We start from the raw sequence: 17,738 nt of genomic DNA on the forward strand, positions 1-17,738 counted from the left end.
AGAAAATTGTCATGAGGTGCTTATTCTCATTATGGTTCATAAAATTACCTGTGACTTTGTTTCATAAGACTTTGAAAACCTTTTAGTCATAAAAATATAAACCTATTTGTACTTGTGAAGATTGATTTTAATATTACTGATGAGATCACTGAAGTTCAGATAATCTTTATTCCCAAATTGATGGTTAGCAGCAGAGTTGTTGTTGATGTCCTACATTCTTGACTTTCTGTTAAAACAGAGCAAACAGGTGTAATTTTTTGTAATTTTTATTCACTTGCACATTTGAGGTTAAAGTTGAATAACTTTTTTATCTGACGAAGAGCCACTGACTTTAATTTTGTCCTGACGACGTAAACCCTCTTGACCTGGAAGAGGATGTACTTTTCAGAATCACATAATTTTAAAAAACAGCAAGTGTCCCTTATTTTAGTAGCTCTACATCAGGGATGTCCAAAGTTCGGCCTCAGGGGGGCCTTTTGTGGGCCTTGACCTCAATGCCAGAATAGTTTGCACAGGGACAGTGGATAAATGTTTGGATGTAATTTTCACTGATAAGATTTTGGATTTCAGTGGAAAGAATAATAATTTAAATATTGTCCTTCTCTGAGTACTTTCATCTTGACATTTTTTAACCCAATTGAGAAAAGGTTGGATGTCTCTGCTTTAACATTTAGTCATAGTGAAAGGAAGTAATCATTTTCTGTATCCTCATTAGCCACCCATATTACTGAGAATATGCATTAACCAGTGTCTTTTCACTGTTGCTTCATTTACATTTGGTTTGTGAGAATTTCTTTCTACACAGCCGTCTTTATTTCGCACCACATTTCATTTAGATTTGGACTGTAACTGGAGCACAGTAACGCTTTGATTAATTTTATTCGGGTCGTTTTGGTGTAGATTTGTTGCTGTACTTGAGATAAATGTTCTGTTTCTTGACCCAGTTTCAGTCAAGCTTCAGCTTAATTGCTCAGATGGTCTTAAGTTTGACTGTAAAGTACCTTGGTATACAGAGAAGTTCATTGTCAAAGCAGTGACTGTAAGGTCAACTTTGGACATGCTGTTTTTGGTTGACAATATGTTCTTGTGACAACCAACTCAAGCAAATTAAGCTATTTTCCAGTGTTCTCAGTAGTATATATGTCAAAAATTTCCCCCCAAGATTAGGCTATCATCAAAACATTATGACTTCTTTCCTTGGGTGACCATTGCTGAGATATTCATTCCTATGGAGATTGTTACTGGTCTTGAATATTTTCTACTGATGCACTTTTAAACCTTAGAGTTAAAGGACGAGTTGTAAGTGATGCATCCGAATTAACAATACAAAGGGCCTTTTTTAACACATGAGATATTTTTATTTATTATTTTTATGTAAGGTTCTTATAGTAGAGTTGGACAAAATGTCTAAAAAAATTGACCATATTTGTTTATGTCCTAACCTTAAAGTTGTATGGGTAGGGGCACTTACTTTTTTCCATGTCTGTTTCTGGCAGGTTTTTGTCTCCATTATAACTTACTCCTACACTTCCAGATAGAAGGTGAAATTCCTTCATAAAGGCTGTGGTTTCTCGTGGCAACAAGCTGCCGGCCTCTCTCTGATCCCTCCCAACAGAAAACAGGCAAAGGCAGCTCAGCACCACAAGCGTTTACACTTGAAAGCGGGGCTGACTACCTGGTAATCAGTGTTAAATGCAAGAGTCATAATATATTAAATTTTGTAAAACAATGATGAAATTGACATAAACTTCAAAGCAAAACTTAATCTTCTCTTTTAAAAGTTCTTGTTTATGTCTTGGCAATTTGAGATCTTAATAAACACCAACAGTGGAGGAGAATTCTAATGTCCAATTTTTCTGCCAGATAATTAGTTTCTTCCAGTGCTATGGCTCAGCCTCCTTAAGAACGATAATGTTGAGTTCTACTTAAAATGTTCCACAACTTTTGAACATCTTCTCATTCAAACACAAAGGTGCTAAACTAATCCGTCCACTGAAATAATTTTGTAACTTGAAATTTTGTAATTTTTGTAATTTTGCAATGTTTTTGGTTAAGTGCCACCAATATATTTGAGAAGATGCATATTGCTGGGCAAAAATATTTCAATCTGAACATCCCTAAAACTATTGGTGTTTGTTAAATTTTGTTGATCAAAAAGCTTTCAATAAAATCATGCCAGAGTAATTTTATTTTTAAGTTATTACCACAGACTGCTGGAGATAGTCTGTGGTCTGCTGGAGGATAATCGGAGTGCCCTCCAAGGATAATTGTGTTAGATGATAAATGGATAGATGGATAGATAGGAGATAGATAGTTACAATCACAGAACTATTCATTTATTCAATGTTAACATGTTCAATCACTTTGTCAGTTTTGCCACCTGACACTTTAGAGGCCTGAGTAATTGTAGTCAAACTACTAAAATTTTGTACATCACTTGAAGTAATTAAATTGTTTAAAATAAGAATTAATCCACTTGGACACAATCATTTGCATCCAATATCGAAGACCCAAATGCAAATGGTTTCAGGTTGACTATAAAGTTCTTCTCACCTGCTGGAAGCATAAAGAGCTTCAAAGAGTCAAATGCTTCTTGGCCTGATGAGCTGGCAGGTTTCCCCCATCTGTTGTGCCAAGTCACCATTGATCATGACATTGGCCACTCTCCCCATTGTCCATAGTGGCTGCGTGCTTTTAATACTGTTGGTGGTATGATATTTCATCTGGTGTGTAGGTGGTTTCCAGTCTGTTGACAGCTAACTATGCTCTCCCAGACCTGTTGGAGTATGAGCTGGATCACTTCTGCTAAACACTCATCAGTTCACTAAGTGAGGCACTACTGAAAGCCTAGCATGTTTTACATAATCTGTTTATCACTGAGAAAGCAAACAAATGCTAGTAGGTGATAAAACAAGCCCTTCAGTAGTTGGACAAATTTAATTTGTGTTGTTGTCGTTGTAGCTGACTAGTGTCGATTCCTCCAAGGTTCTAAATTATTCAGTAGAGCACCTGCTGTGGTGTTGAACACAAACAGAGGTGTTCTATAAACAAGACCTCTCCTATAAATGCAAACCTTTTCCAAGAATATGTTAAACCTGCAATCTGACCATTACTCATTCTCAGGCTTCAGCTCTGACCTGTCTAGATTTATTCAATATGCTGCACTGTTACGCACCCACATCTCGGCGCATCAGATGATATTTTCAGCCATTTACAACTGCAGCAGATCAATATGAATAGTTCCCACTGTTCACAGTATGTGCCAGGTCTCATGGTTAGAAATGACTCATGTTTGCATCACACCTATTGTTGGCTTAGCTCTTATAAATATTGATAGTGCAGGAGTGCTAGTAAGTTGTTTTTTTTCATATTTATGTTTTGGATATCTTTTCACCAAACTTAAAACCCACAATAGATTTCAAAGTGAAAAACCCACCACACTTTATTTGTATAGCACCCTGCAAACAAATGTAATAGTATTTTGCAAGATTAAAAACAGAAACCCCAACCCACCAAAAAACAAGCAGTTAAATAGAGTAAGGAGTTAAAAAGTTTTGTCAAAAGAGGTTGACCCCCACTCCGAAAATCAGTTTAGTACAGACATGAGCAGAAACTTCATGTTTTTGCCCTTCATTAACAAATAAATGCTAAAGAATGAAAAGTTAAATTATTTGATTAGACCAACACGCTTGACAACAAAGGACAAGTCCTAAAACACAAAGGTTTTGCCATTCTAAATTTCTAGTTAGACTATTTGGCAACTTCAGCTTGGTACATTTGCAAGCATGTTTTATGAACTTTTCTTTGACGTCAACACTTGTTAAAGGAGGTCATTGCGCATTCACTTGTTTATCCTATTTCTCGAAGGTTTAGCACCACCTTGGCATCAATGTGCCAAAATGTGGGTTTTATCAGACAATGGGGAAAATTGTGCCTATATAGAGCAAAATACCTGCTGCACGCCTCCTCACTTTCACTGGGTGGCAGGGTTAAACCCGATACAACCAGGCGAAAAATGCCGCGAACCTTTCAATGGCTTTGATTCATGTGGCGTCTTTCACTTCCTTTGTAATGTCTCTGTCTCCGTTGTCTCGTTTACTCTGCATCACCATTTGACACAAAGAGCTGTGTCTCTTATCACAGTCTGTGCAGCGTGCTGAAGTCATCTCCTTCACTGTCACAGCTGGCACAACTGTGCCATTATCTGCCTCTGAGCCCCACGTACACACACGTTAATACAATAACGATTGTTCCTGTTTCCTGGCTGTACTGTTGTTCTGCAGCTGCTGAATGAGATGTGCTGCAGTTTCCACTGGTCATAGATGTCACTCACCAAAACCCATACATATACTGTATAAGTACACATACACACTCTATGTAATTATGTTGCAGGGTTTTTTTTTTTTTTTTTGTAGTCGCTGTTTTCTGGGTTTGACACAAACATGCACTGCACTGAAACACAAACAGCTGACCGAACTCTCTGGCCTCATTCTGCTCTTATTGATGTGTGTCTGTCAGTGAAAGGACCGCAGGACAAAGAGCAGCGATGGGTCTGTGTGGGGCTCACAGGAAACAAAGAAAGGCCTATTCCATGCCAGCTTGCAGACTCTTCTGGAAACACTGCGCTGGCTTGTTTAGGCTGCATCCATATTTTCAGCTAAGCAGCTGTATATTCAGCAAATGCCAACAGCATATTTTCTAAAGGGTCATAGAAACCAGGCCACTCTGACTTCTATGTTGTGTCATTCATTCCTAGTTAGCTTTGTCCCTCAACAAGAGATGAATTTAAGAGAACTGACTAGAAAAGACCATGTGCTTTGTCATACTGCTGTGATAATAACCTATTGAGATGAAGCTTGAAAATTTCAAAAAACGTATCACGATATAAGCGTTTCATATCAGTTTATAAAGATAGTTATTGTTTTTTTTTTGTTTTAAATATCCAAAATATTGCCAGGCTGGTGACGTGACATCTTTGACTGGTGACATCTTTTATCCACAATTTCCTCTTTAGCTGTTGCAATTATTTTTTCTTTCTTGTACATTTTTGTCAGCACACAGTTGAGATAGCAATGAGATGTAGAGTTATGGATGGTGACGTGTTTGTATGAATGAAGATGATTCTGCTCCAGATTGGCCTGAGGTCATTTGTTATTGGCCATTGACAGTGTTGTGAATTTTTTGAGAAAAATGCTGATGTTCATAGGATGCCAATCCTGTCTCTGTTTGTTAGGAGCTGTTCTTGGTTCCTGGCATTTAAAAATGTACAGCATTCTCAATGTCTTGTGCTTTTTGATATCAAAATCTTGATACAGATTCAGAATAGGAGTTGATGTGACGTTGCCAGCTGTGCTTTATTTATTAGTCAGTTCCTGGTAGGCTGTAAGAATGTCATGAGGTGACACCGTTTGGTCTAGAAAAGGACATTTCTCATGCAAGACCCATCTGGTGTTCTTTCAGTTGCGTCATCAATTTGTCAAGGTGGATCACCAAGACTTTATTAAACTGAACAAATGTTTATACATGTAAACCAAGTCTGATAATGAAGCTAGTGTCCTCTAAAAGCTCCTGAAAGCGGATTTAGTTTGGACATAAAACCATGGGCAATCAAGAAACATCCAATCCACACAGGGATCAGCCTCGGGATGAGTGAGGGGATTTACTACAATAGCAAGAGTGTTGGGTCCTGCTGTCGGGACAGAACATCAGGTTCAGCTTCAGCTGTGGGACAGGATTAACTTAGGTTTATCCCTTGACTCATCAACTCTGAGTCAACAGCCGAGTGTTGAATCAGAATGAAACACTTCTCTGTCACTTTCCCAGCTGGTAGGTTGTAAATCTATGCTCTGATCTGCGACTAAGATAGTCAGTGCAATATTATTCTGCAGGTGAATGCATTGCTAGTTTAAATTTCATGATGTAATGAATGACCAACATTTTTTTTTACTCAGAAAACCCATACACCATGAATGTTTCTTCATTATGAAAGTTTAACAGAAAAATTGACAAACTACAGTTTTGAGCTTGTTGAGGCAACTCATAAAGACATTCACTTCTAGCCATTGGTAGTTAAATAATACAGCAGATTCCATTAAAATCAATGTCAGGATAGAATGTTTATTTGAATATAAATGATTTCATATTATTTTGTCATAATCTGTCAAACACTTGTCTCAATGATAAATTATTCTTCCCATAAAATCATTTTGTTATAACAGATCTAAAAAATTAAGGATGTACTGTGTATTTCTCAGATCAAAATTTATTTAGTCTCAAACAAATTATACCTAAATTAAGGATTATGGATTAAGGATTATGAGAAAAGCTAGCAGAAACTGCTAGCTTTTCATAACCAGTAGCTAACATAACCAAAGTTAATTTTACAACTGAATATCTTTTTGCTGCTGATTTTCAAACACTATTTATTATTTAAAAATATGGACACTAATTCTTCACACTAATCTTCTACAGCCAGAAGTTTTAAAATAGGTTTTAAGTTTAAGTTTAAACCAAGATTTATTATTCTCTGAATTGTATTTTTTGTATCTATTCCAAGTATGTTGACAAAATCGGAAGTATGGTGTACTATTATTATTATTATTATTATTATTATTAGTTTCTGAAGTTAGAAAATGAGATTTACAAGCTGCTTAGTCATGACTCCTGTGAAGAAGACATTTAGAGTTGCTGCTGACATTTTAAAAGTTTTCCGCTCTGTTTTTTTCCCCCATCTTTTATTCTTTATTCTTGTCTCTCTCAGCATCCCAGGAAGAGTGAAAAATAAAAGGATGACAGCTGGGCTGATGGTAGGTGGGTTTTTCTCAGTTTTTTCCCTATTCTGCTCCTTTTCCCTGCAATATTTTTCAGGCTGTCTTCAGTTCCTCAGTTTGTGTTCATAGTTATACAGGAAGATAAGATATTTAGCATTTGATGTTGTAGTATCATTGGATTTGCTACATAGAACAGGAACACATTTCAACTTCAAGCCTTGCAGATTAGTCTTATTTCAAATGTTTGTTGGCTGTTTATATTTTTAGCTGTTTTTTTTCTAATAAAACATTTTATACTGCTTTACGTATTCCAGTTCCCTACTTAAATCCAACATTTTTAAAAGCATTTCGCTGTTTAATTCTCAAGGATTAAAGTTGTTTGCATTAAATTGATCTCGAGTTGAGGGAAAATTAATGACAATTAATCAAGGAAACATTTGAGCCTCTGATTAACTTTGTCCTTTTTTGTGTGTTAGACCAAGGCTGCTTGTTCCTGAGTCAAAGATGTTTGCTCCCAATTTGGATTCATCCCTCTGAAGGCGCCTGACCTGATCCCATCCTCCATCACAGTCCCGCCTCTTCTTCTACTGTCCTGCCATCCTTTATTCTCCCTTCTCTGTCATTGTCCCTCAGCATGTCTCACACATAGAGAACGAGGCGAAAGCAGACTGTCGAGTTAGGCAATATATCCTTGCTATTTATTTGGTTTCAGCAGGGCTATATGCAGCAAGGGGAAAGCAGTCAAAGTGACCCAGAAAAGATGGGCCCCAGTTCAAATCCTGCAGGTAGTGGAGGGATGGAGCGTTCACAGGGCCCAGGGTTGAGGAGGGCCTCATCTCTTTCTACACATCCTTCTTTGAGTAAGATGAGCCAAAACGCCAAGAAAAGCATGGGGGTTTTTGGTCAGGGTTTGAAGCAACTGTTCCAACATCAACGTAAACGCCTCTCCCGCTCTCGCTCCACCATCCCTTCATCATCCTCCTCCTCATCCTCCTCAGTGGTGTCAGCAGGCGGCGCCTCTCCCTCTGCTCCTCAGGACATTTTGGGGTCCTGCACTTCTGACTCTGATTGCCTGTCTGCTCCTGTGATTTCTTCTGCAGCTGGACAGGGCTCAGGCGCTGCAGGCATGATTAGGCGTGGGACCAGCCTGCAGGCGCGACGCAGCAAGGGGTCCGGGTCTGGGAGCGGAGACCGGGACCCCCTTCTGAGAAGTAGCCCTCAGCCTCCGCAGCGACGGAACACCCACGACCCACAGCAGCATGTTAGTCGCCCACGCTCCTCGTCCACCACCGACACCACGCCCAGCAGCCCTGCACCTGCGCTCGGCGTAGGGGATGTGGTGCTGTCATCTGGGTACCAGTCTACTGAGGAAACGGACAGAGTAAGTGACAGGAGCCATTAATCACCGCTTCAGTTGCGGGTGATCAATGTGTCCTCTGTTTGCTTTCACAAGTGTCAAGCTTTGTTTGTCAGCGAATTGTCAATCAAAAGTTGAAGTTCACCCTGCTTTGTGTACAAAAACATCTTGCTGCTATTTTAGCTGAGAATTAGTTCCCATTCATACTGAGAATATATTAAATTACCAGTTAAATTTTAATTAAATTAATGAATAATGTCAGCTGGTTCAATTGCGCCACTCTTGTTTTTTCAAAGCCAACTATAATAATGTATGTTGTGCTATTCTATCGTAACTCATTTTAAAACTACGTTTGAGTTCAGGCAAGTGTGTCGTACTTTTGGAATAGACCCACCGCAGCATGACGTGGTGAAAGTCTGTTGTTCTTACTCTTGTGTTTTCTCTGGTTAGCAAAAGAACCTAAATGTTATATCAAACTTGAGCCGGAAATGTGTAGAAACTCTGAGAAGTGAATGTAAACAGCCAAGTACTGAGACATTGTTGTGTACATGGGTACACTCTAAGATTTATTAGAGACCATACAATTGTTACAACTTTTCCTATATTTCAGCTGTAGCCTGGCCTACATATTATAATGGTTATATTTATTGTGTCTGATATCCAGAAATGTGTAAAAAAAAAAAAAAAACATCAAGGAAAGGGAAAAGAACGAGCAACTGAGAACGTAGCCGAAAATTGTTGAAGAGCAATGATGTCATATGTGGAGCACCAAATTTTTAAATGAAAAGTAGAAATGGTGCAATCTTCAGTTTGAATTGAAGTTCTTGAAGTAAAAAGTCATATTCTGATTATCCAGTGAAGAGAAGGAAGTCAGGAAATGTGTTATCTGAGAAAATTAGCTTGAACTGATACAACATGTTGGAATTGTTTCAAACCCAGCCTGCCTGTAATTCACCATAGTAGCAACTGACAACTTGCTACAAAAACTGTCATTACAATTCTGCAAGTTTTATAGTGAGTCATTATTAATTTTGCTCTTTTTTGATTAGCATTGTTGCTGTAATGCCACAGACATCACCCCTACATTTTCAGAAGGAGGGTTATTTTTTTTTAGCAAACCCTGCAGTGGTTGTTTAAGTCTAACCTCTCCCCACATTATCAGTCTGTTTTACTTAGGTCAGTTTAACTGGATACAGTAAACTAGCTGTCAAAACATTAATTAGTCGGTCATGCCACTCAAACTCTATAAATATGTTTGCATCTAGTTTTTTCATAGCATGTCTCACACCAGCAGTTGCCTTATCATCTGGCTGTTTACTGCCTGCATTTTGTTTCTAAAATCTAAGATTTAAATTGTTAAGTTATTCTGAGGAAAATATACAGTTTTTTATGGGTTTGGAGAAATCTGTCTGCCCTATGTGTGTTTATACTCATGAAGCTCACCTGCGCAGTTTGTCTTTGCAGTAAAAGTACTCGCTCCATTCAGTAAACATTCACAAATTCATTTGAGATATTCCAGTTATAAAGGTGTTTTTGTCAAGAAAACGATTCGTTTTCCCTGTAAACTCCTACACTAAAGCCGTAGGATTCATTATGTAACACAATGTCCATATGTAGCTATCTCTGTCTCTCATTTTGTTCTTCCCACATCACCTGAATCAGAACTTTTCTATAACTATATATAGCTTTGTGTGCTTTTAAGTGGGAACAAATTTTCAGTCTATTTTGAAAACTACAATCAAATCCCTCTGCAGTTTGTCTCAGTAGAGAGGGATGACGAACCAATTCTTCTTGGCAAAACACAAGTACAGTTTGAGATGGGTAAGCAGCTAGATGTGGTCTCCCTCTTTTGTTTTCTTCATGTTTTATGAAACCATAATAATCCCGAGACATGAACTAATTTATAAATCAAGGTTGCACAAGAGAAGGTCTGTAGAAATGATTGAAATATATATTCAGGGTTTCAGCTGCTTTTGTTTGAGAAATCCAACATTCATTGATACAAAGTAGTCATAGAAACCTGATTATCCCATCTGCAATCTCTCTTTAGGGTTTAAGGATGATACAGTTTTCGAGTCCTTCCCATATCGGCTCAACAGGGCCAAAAGGCCGGAGTCCACCCTGACGACTCTGATGGCTCAAATTAGCATCCCTTCTTCAATTGTAAATGTGGTCGTTGACCGTCGGGCCAGAAGGTGGGAATGTGAATAGTCCATGTTGGGGGTGGGTATCTATGATACCTGCAGGAGATCAGGTCTCCTGTAGGTAGTGCTCTTCAGTTTAGTTTTGAAGCATACATGAAGTGTTTTTGGAGAGATGTGACCTTTTGCAGCTGATCCATGATGTTGTGCTGCATTATCCAGGTCATTTTGCCAAATGTACATAGAGTTTGCAAAACATACAATCTGTTTCAAGAAATGTTCAAAGGTTTTTCTAAAAGAAATTAGTAATGTTTCTCTTTGAAATAAAGCTAAGAGGGTATAAAATGACAGTTTAGAAATAAACTTACCAAATTAATTGTGTTGATCCACCTCAAAAAAACATGGAAAAAGTGTAAGCAAAAGAGATCTGGGTCTCAGGAGGTTATAATGAATTCATTGTGCTTGGGTGCGCCAGTAATGGCCTTATTTACGGAACAAAAGCGCCTGTTGAAAACAGCTAATACATTGGAACCTCAAACATTGTCCTGAGCCGTATGCAACGAAATTTCGTTCTTTATACACCCTGTGCATTGAAAATGACAACAAAGTCAGTCTAAGTCGAAGTCGAAGTCTAAGTCTATTGTGCAACTGTGAGATGCGTTGAGGCCATTACCAGGGTACTGATAAGGTAATGGCCCTATTTACAGAACAAAAGCACCTGCTAGAGAAAATCCTTCAGGCCAGTTGGACTATCGAAGCCGATATAGGTATACGTCAAAGTGGACTAACTCTAGCCATTCTAGTGTTAATTCTCGGTTATTTGAATATAGCTTGATTGTATTTTATGGTATCTTATTGCATTTTATTAATATTATTATTATTTTTTTTTATTATCTTTTAGCAGCCTTTTTCTAATATGTATAATATTTATAGGTTTCTTCTCAATATTTGTCCAGTCAGGATTTAAATAAAGTAGCTCTGGATTTTCATTAATAAACAGGTCCTTTTATGTCTTAAAACATAATGCATTCTCTAATCTCTATCGTGTTTGATAAAGTAATTATAGAATAATGAAAGGTCCACATACAGAATGTCTTTTTTAAAAAAACAAACATTTTAGGTAGGACGACTTTGTGTGCCAAATGAGCACTATTAAAGTAGGAATCTGTACTTTGGACAGTGTAGCCATTGGCCAGGTTCTGCTGGAAAATGAAATCATCATCTGCTTCTCAGCAGAGAAGTAGTCTGAAGTGTCCCGATCGACAGTTGCATTGACTTAATTCTGGTTCTGTGCCTCTCCACTCCTACTTCTGACTCTGGAACCTTGATTTCCAAATCAAGTGCAAAATGCAGTGATCAGACTGAGTGTGGTCCTTTTTCTCCCTTGGTCAAGTAAGATGCTTCTGACTTTGTCCCTGGCTCAGAGGCGGTTAACACAAGAAATGCAACAGCCGTGCCCGTGTTTTGGATGTATTTGTGGATGACCCCCGAACTCTTGAATGGGCTTTACTTGATCCTCTTGATCCTCTGTTTTCCTTCCACTCAATTTTACATTAATATGATTGGATAAAGCATTCTGATTGTTTGTTGGAGATGCTGTCTGCTGTAAAACTGTCTTTCCATGATTGTTTAGGCCATAACATTTCAGTATTATAAATAATTTATTTAATATTCAAATTTTCTGAGACACTGAATTTTTTGGTTTTATTAGCTGAAATACATACTTATCAAAAATATTAAGTTACACTTTTTAAACTGAATTATTAAAAATAATCAACATTTCAATTAATGTAACATTTCCTTAAAGATGCACCTGTAGAGATGATAGAAGTTAGGCCTTTGTGCCACCAGAGGTCGCTGTCAGATCTACTAACCAGCTCTGAAGAGTAACATGGAGCTGCTATTTGCACTATGAGCTCATCGTGGGTTATTAAAATGACCTTACATTATTAGAATAAAATGATTTCCTTTTAATCCAGTTGTGTCTGGCAAATCTCAGTCATCTGTAGAGGTGCTTACATTCAGTAACAGCTTTAGTGTAGGCTGTATATTTAATAAAGTTCCTGCCCTGTGTGAGTGACCTCACCCTAACAGAGAGCAGACATGCGAGCGGTATTAGTCTTTAGAGGATCATGGACCTTTCTGAGGTCTGGTGGAGGAGATCAGAATCCGCTCGCTCATTTCCAGCTAACATCACAGCCCTGCCTTAGCATAGCAACATAGCAATGTCATCAGGGCAATCCAAGCTGTCGCTGTGGCTACCCTTAAAATTGCAACATGATGTATACCCTACTTTTAGTTACCATAGTAACAGCGTAGTTGACCTTGGAAGTGTGACATCCTGCTGTTTGTAGGGGTTGATGGTTCAAGGCTTCTTTTTTTTTTTTTAAAGTTGTTTATCAGGAATATTCAGCAAGTGATCGATTTCTTTCTTTTCTCCTTTGCTTCCTCTCCTTAATTTCCCCCCGCTGTGCTTCCTTTGACCCTCTGGTTTCCCTTCACTCCCCCCCCCCTCCCTCAATCCCTGGAGAGAGCTATTACAAGCAGTCAGCTGGTCCCTCCTCCTTTGCTATCTCCCCCTCCTCCCTTTCATTCCCTCTACCGGCACCTCCTCCACCTCATCCTTCTCACCACCCCACCCTTCGGCACATTGACAGGAAGCAGGAGGCAACCTTACCTCGTCCTAGATGAGTGAGAGCTGAGCTGTAGCTGTATGTGTCTGAGGGTATCGTCAGCCTCCGTCATCAGAGAAGAATGTGGAGGGGTGTGTGCATGCGTGAATGTAAAGTCTCATTTTCATCCGTGTTTACGGAAAATCATTTGTGCATTGATGGCCATGTGATTGTGAGTGAGTGAGTGAGTGAGTGAGTGAGTGAGTGAGTGAGTGAGTATGACACACCTCACTTCACTATGAATACAAGTGTGGAGGAAACACAGTAGATCTGTTTGTCTTTAGCCACTTCATCTTTTTTGTCTCTACCCAGTTTCCTCTCCTCTCTGCTCACTTGTGTTTGCATAGTGAAGGGGTGCAGTGTGAACCCATGGCTATTTAGAGAGGATGGTAGCATGTGTGTTTGTAGCACGTGTGTGTGAATGGGGAGTGTGTTATTGGAGGCTGTGTGTGCTTTGGAGGACTATCAGCAGAGGGGAGTAGAACAGGGATTCCAGCTGTGGGTCTGTCAGTCAGTCAGAGAGGATGGTGCAGCGTTTCAGTCTTCGTAGACAATACTCCAAGGTAAGCTTTCACTCAAATGTGTGCTCATATCTCCATCCATTAATTTTTCCTTTTTTTTTTTATTTTGCAATGAAATCCGGGTAACATCCTTTTAAATCTTTTTTGTTCTTTTCACCACCTGTCATGAAACTTCTTAATAGTATCCTTCTTGCTAAGGTTTTAACTTGATTTACAAACTATCCACATCTATATTATAAGATAGAAATCTCCCTGCACCCGTATTTCACAAGAAGCATCAGTTACACTCTGTGTTTTGTGTGTTTTTAATTTGTTTCCACTTCTGGATGGTGTTTTGCACATGGTAACTGAGTGCTCCATCTTCTGAGTTTATTCAGGCTCTTATAAACATTAACTCGCACTAATGCTGTAAGTGTGCCTGTCTTTGTAATTGATCCAAGGTCTATCCAAGGGATAGGCTTTTACTACATATACATGTGATTATTTTTGACTAGAGAGCATTTATGACTCGATCTTGATAGCAGGCTGTTAATGTGTGTTTTACGATTGTCCCCTGGTGGTGATGTGGATAAAGACGGTGGATAGGTTGTGTTAAGTACCAATGATATTATTTTTGAGAGCCTGATGTTCTGGTTCTTGAACTCAGTCTGTTATTTATAACAACTAGGTTTTGCTCTGATTATTTAGTTGACTAGCCACATCTTCCCAACCTATATTTATATATGCAATAGTTCTGGTAACACCACATACTTCTGATTTTGACATACTTCTGATTAGTGTTTAGATAGTAAAAACTAATCTACTGATCTACTGGCAGATTTACTAAACCAAGTAAAAGAGCATTTAATAATAAATCCAATAAGGAGGAGATGGGAGTGCTCTGGTTTATGAGGGGTGTCTTAAAATTGGATTTTTCTGTAACTACAGAAAAATCCAATTAGTCCATTTTAGTAATAACCAAGAGCAGCCTCGTAGACACAGAATACAGTCCCTTATAAAGTCCCTTTTGATGTTTTTCACATTTTTCTCATGTTACAACCACCAACTTCAATGAACTGTTTTGGGTTTTATTTGACAGACCCATAACAGAGCGTTAGCTAGTAGTTGAAAGGATACAAGGTTTTTCTTTGTTGCGAGTAGAAATGAGGGAAATGTGTCAGGTGTTTGTATTTAGTCCACCCTCCACTGCATAATGTTTCCACCACCATGGTTCACTGCGAAGGTGGTGTGTTAGTTATACTACATGGAGGCTGAAAAGTTTTGTTCAGGTCTGATCTGACCAGGCCATCTTCTTCTACATGTTTTGTTTGTGCAAATATGACTTCTTTAATCAATTACTTTATTTTCTTGTAATTCTTGTACTCTATATATTATGTATTCTTGTTTATCTGGTTGTAACATGATAAATTGTGGAAAAATTCCAAGGAGTATAAATACTTTTGGAAGATGATATAAATTAGAGCTGTAATGAAAACAAACTGTGAATGTTAATAAATCGGTGAGGTACCGCATGCCTGGCTTTTTTCCTGTCTACAACATGGGTCATATAAGCATAAACTAGATTGTGTGCTCAGTGTAAATGATGTTGCCTTCTTCATCTTGCTAGACTTTATCTTGTTATATAAATAAGAAGCTTAATTTTACATGAGTTTTATGTATCTTTTCTGTTCAACTATATTCAAACATGTCATTACTTGTTGTTTAGGGGAACAGAATCTGATAGGTGAGAGAAAAAAACATCAGCGCAAACCCTTGCAGATTTTTAATCATCCAGCTGTCACATTTATTTATTTGCTGCTCCTGCTAATATGGAAAACACATTTTCTTTCACAGCTTTTGGTCAAGTCTAATGAGTTGCAGTATGATTAGTTAGAGGTTTCATGTTTGTGTTTCCTCCAATAAGTTAAGGACAGAGTGGTTTAGTGGTCATATTAATTATGTCTTCTTCTGCCCTTCCAAATAAATGTACATGTTAGAATAATCTGCCTTTGTTTTAAGTGCTTTCTCATGCAAATGTTGAAGATCTGGTTTTTCCATCCTGCAGCAGCTGTCATATCAGTTACAGATGTTAAGGCTTGTGGCTAAATTTGCAGGTAAATAATTCCACAGTTGACAGTGATGCCTAATTTGGTATCCTCCATAAATTTTCAACACAGTAGCACACAAATAATATTAATTTACAACATAAATACCAAAATAAAGTGTATTAAGGTGCAAGACTTTAAACTGGTGTAGGGATTTTTTCTAATTGGGATGTTATAAGAGGAGTTTAAGCAGTAAAAATGAAAAAGCTCTGTTGGGATTCGAGATAACAAACTGAAAAAAACTGAAGCTAAGCCTTGAGGCTATACCTTTCACGCTAAGAAAAATATTTTTCTGGCTGAAAAACTTCGACAGCGTTGGTCTTTGGTAATCATAGTGTTCTTCGGGCCTGTCTGCAACTTGTTTTTTCCAAAAATGTGGAGATGGAATTATTGGAAAAGAAGGGGGTTGGTAGGTGACCTCTTTTCTTTCCCTCAAGTCAAATTTTCACAACCTACCTGTCTTCCTGCTCAGCCTTTGTCTCCTTTTGTTTACATGTGTACATGATGTGACATTGCTGTAAATTATCCATGCAGACTAAGACGAGGCACAATTCCTTTTGTTGTTGTAAATCCAAAAATGAAAACCTAAAAATAGAAAAGAATCAACTATTTTAAATATGAAATATTAACGTTTACTTAATGGCTATATAAATCAAATTATCCCGGTGTTCCCATTTTATGCTTTAATGACCACAGATCTGAATCTGCATAAAGAATTAAGATTCAAACCTGGCAAATGTTAAGTGGATCTGATGTCAGATGAAGGGAGAAAAAAATACTTGAGACCCAACATGCTTTTCTTTTCCATTTAAAGCCTCTGACCTAGCAAAGCTGTCTTTTGAGAGCACTTTCATTAATTGGAGATTAGCTCTTTATTTAGCAAAATCTGTCTCTGGGTTCAAGTTCTGTTTGTTTCTTTGTTACTAATGAAGCCTGATTTGCAGGACATCTTTGCCTTTTGGGCACTATTTTATGCTCTGATTAGGGTTTTTCACCCACACAGCATAAGAATCCGATCTTCAAAGTCAAAGTATTCAAAGTCTAAAATTTACATAGAATAAAATAGCTTTTTTCTTTAGAGTTTTGTAAAAACCAAGCTGATGATGTCATTCCTTTAAAACAGCAATTCTTTCAGTTTGCTGGAATTTTGGTACAATTTGCCAAACTATTAGCAAACTATTATATGAATGTTAACAAAGGATCACAAAAAACATTTGCTTTTCATGAAGTTTAAAACTTACTTTTATCTTCTGACTGAAGAAAAATAAATAACTTACCATTTTAAAGAGATTTTCTCTCATCCTCTTAGCATTTAACAAACAAAAATTATTTTGGTTATCCTAAATGACTTTAAGCAGAAAACATTTGGTCTGATTTAATGATATACTAATATGGAAAAAAACCCCAACAAACTCTGTCTTAATACTTTCCATCTGGAGGACTGTGCTGAAGCGCTAGGCTATTGCTGCTTTAGTTATTCTCTGATTTGATATGACTTATTGGTTATCCTGCTAATATATTTAAATGTTGTCCTAGATAATTGTAAGCAGGCAGATATCTGTTCTTCTGCTTCATAAATCACTTTGCTTTGATTGTCGTTAAGATTAACAAATTGCTTTAACTACACTCAGCACAGCCATCCCTCAAGAGGCCGTAGATCACATACTTGGACTGTTACTTGTAAAGTTGGAAAAACTGGCATTACAAGGGAGCACAACAATGTTAACACTGTTTTGCAAGCAGAATAGTTGTGATTTTTCAAATATTGACAGAATATAACACGTCTGCATGACTCACTAGTGTGCAGACAGGAATTAATTGACAGGATAACACTTGCCTGGAGTTTCTAATATTTAGATTTAAAAATATGTTGATCATAATTTTATCATATACCTGGAATTAGATTAGACCAGCTATACTATTTAGTTTTTACTAGTCTTGGGTTTAATTAACTGACATAAAAGTCTATAAGTGTAAAATTGCTTCTGACATTTTTTGGCAGTATTTCTCGAGCTGTGACACTATAAGAAAACATTTGTAAGTGTGAGTGGGAGGGAGAAACTGTACAACTCCTGGTCCCTGAGGCTTGTTCTGTCCTTGCTAATTTTAACATCCTCTTCAATGAGCTCTTCTCATTTCTCACCCTCTCAGCCCATTGGTTGTTTTTTTTCCTCCAGGTTTTACTTCAGTGGC

General features: G+C 37.8%; 1 protein-coding gene across 6 annotated transcripts in view; it reads left to right on the forward strand.

Moving 5' to 3' along the window:
* The window catches only part of tmcc1 (transmembrane and coiled-coil domain family 1), a 47,123-nt gene that overhangs the window by 2,016 nt on the left and 27,369 nt on the right, over positions 1–17,738 (forward strand). For 2 of the 6 annotated variants that reach the window (XM_023334497.1, XM_023334501.1), the window contains 2 exons: positions 6,761–6,810; positions 7,247–8,151. In XM_023334497.1, the coding sequence (XP_023190265.1) occupies positions 7,492–8,151 (660 nt within the window). In that variant the 5' untranslated portion in view covers positions 6,761–6,810; positions 7,247–7,491. Of the gene's footprint in view, positions 1–6,760; positions 6,811–7,246; positions 8,152–13,239; positions 13,504–17,738 lie in introns of those variants that run through there. The other 4 variants (XM_023334510.1, XM_023334505.1, XM_023334517.1 and 1 more) reach the window with 4 other exon arrangements.

This window comes from Xiphophorus maculatus, chromosome 1 (assembly GCF_002775205.1).
Source record: "Xiphophorus maculatus strain JP 163 A chromosome 1, X_maculatus-5.0-male, whole genome shotgun sequence".
NCBI classification, from domain to species: Eukaryota; Metazoa; Chordata; class Actinopteri; order Cyprinodontiformes; family Poeciliidae; genus Xiphophorus; species Xiphophorus maculatus.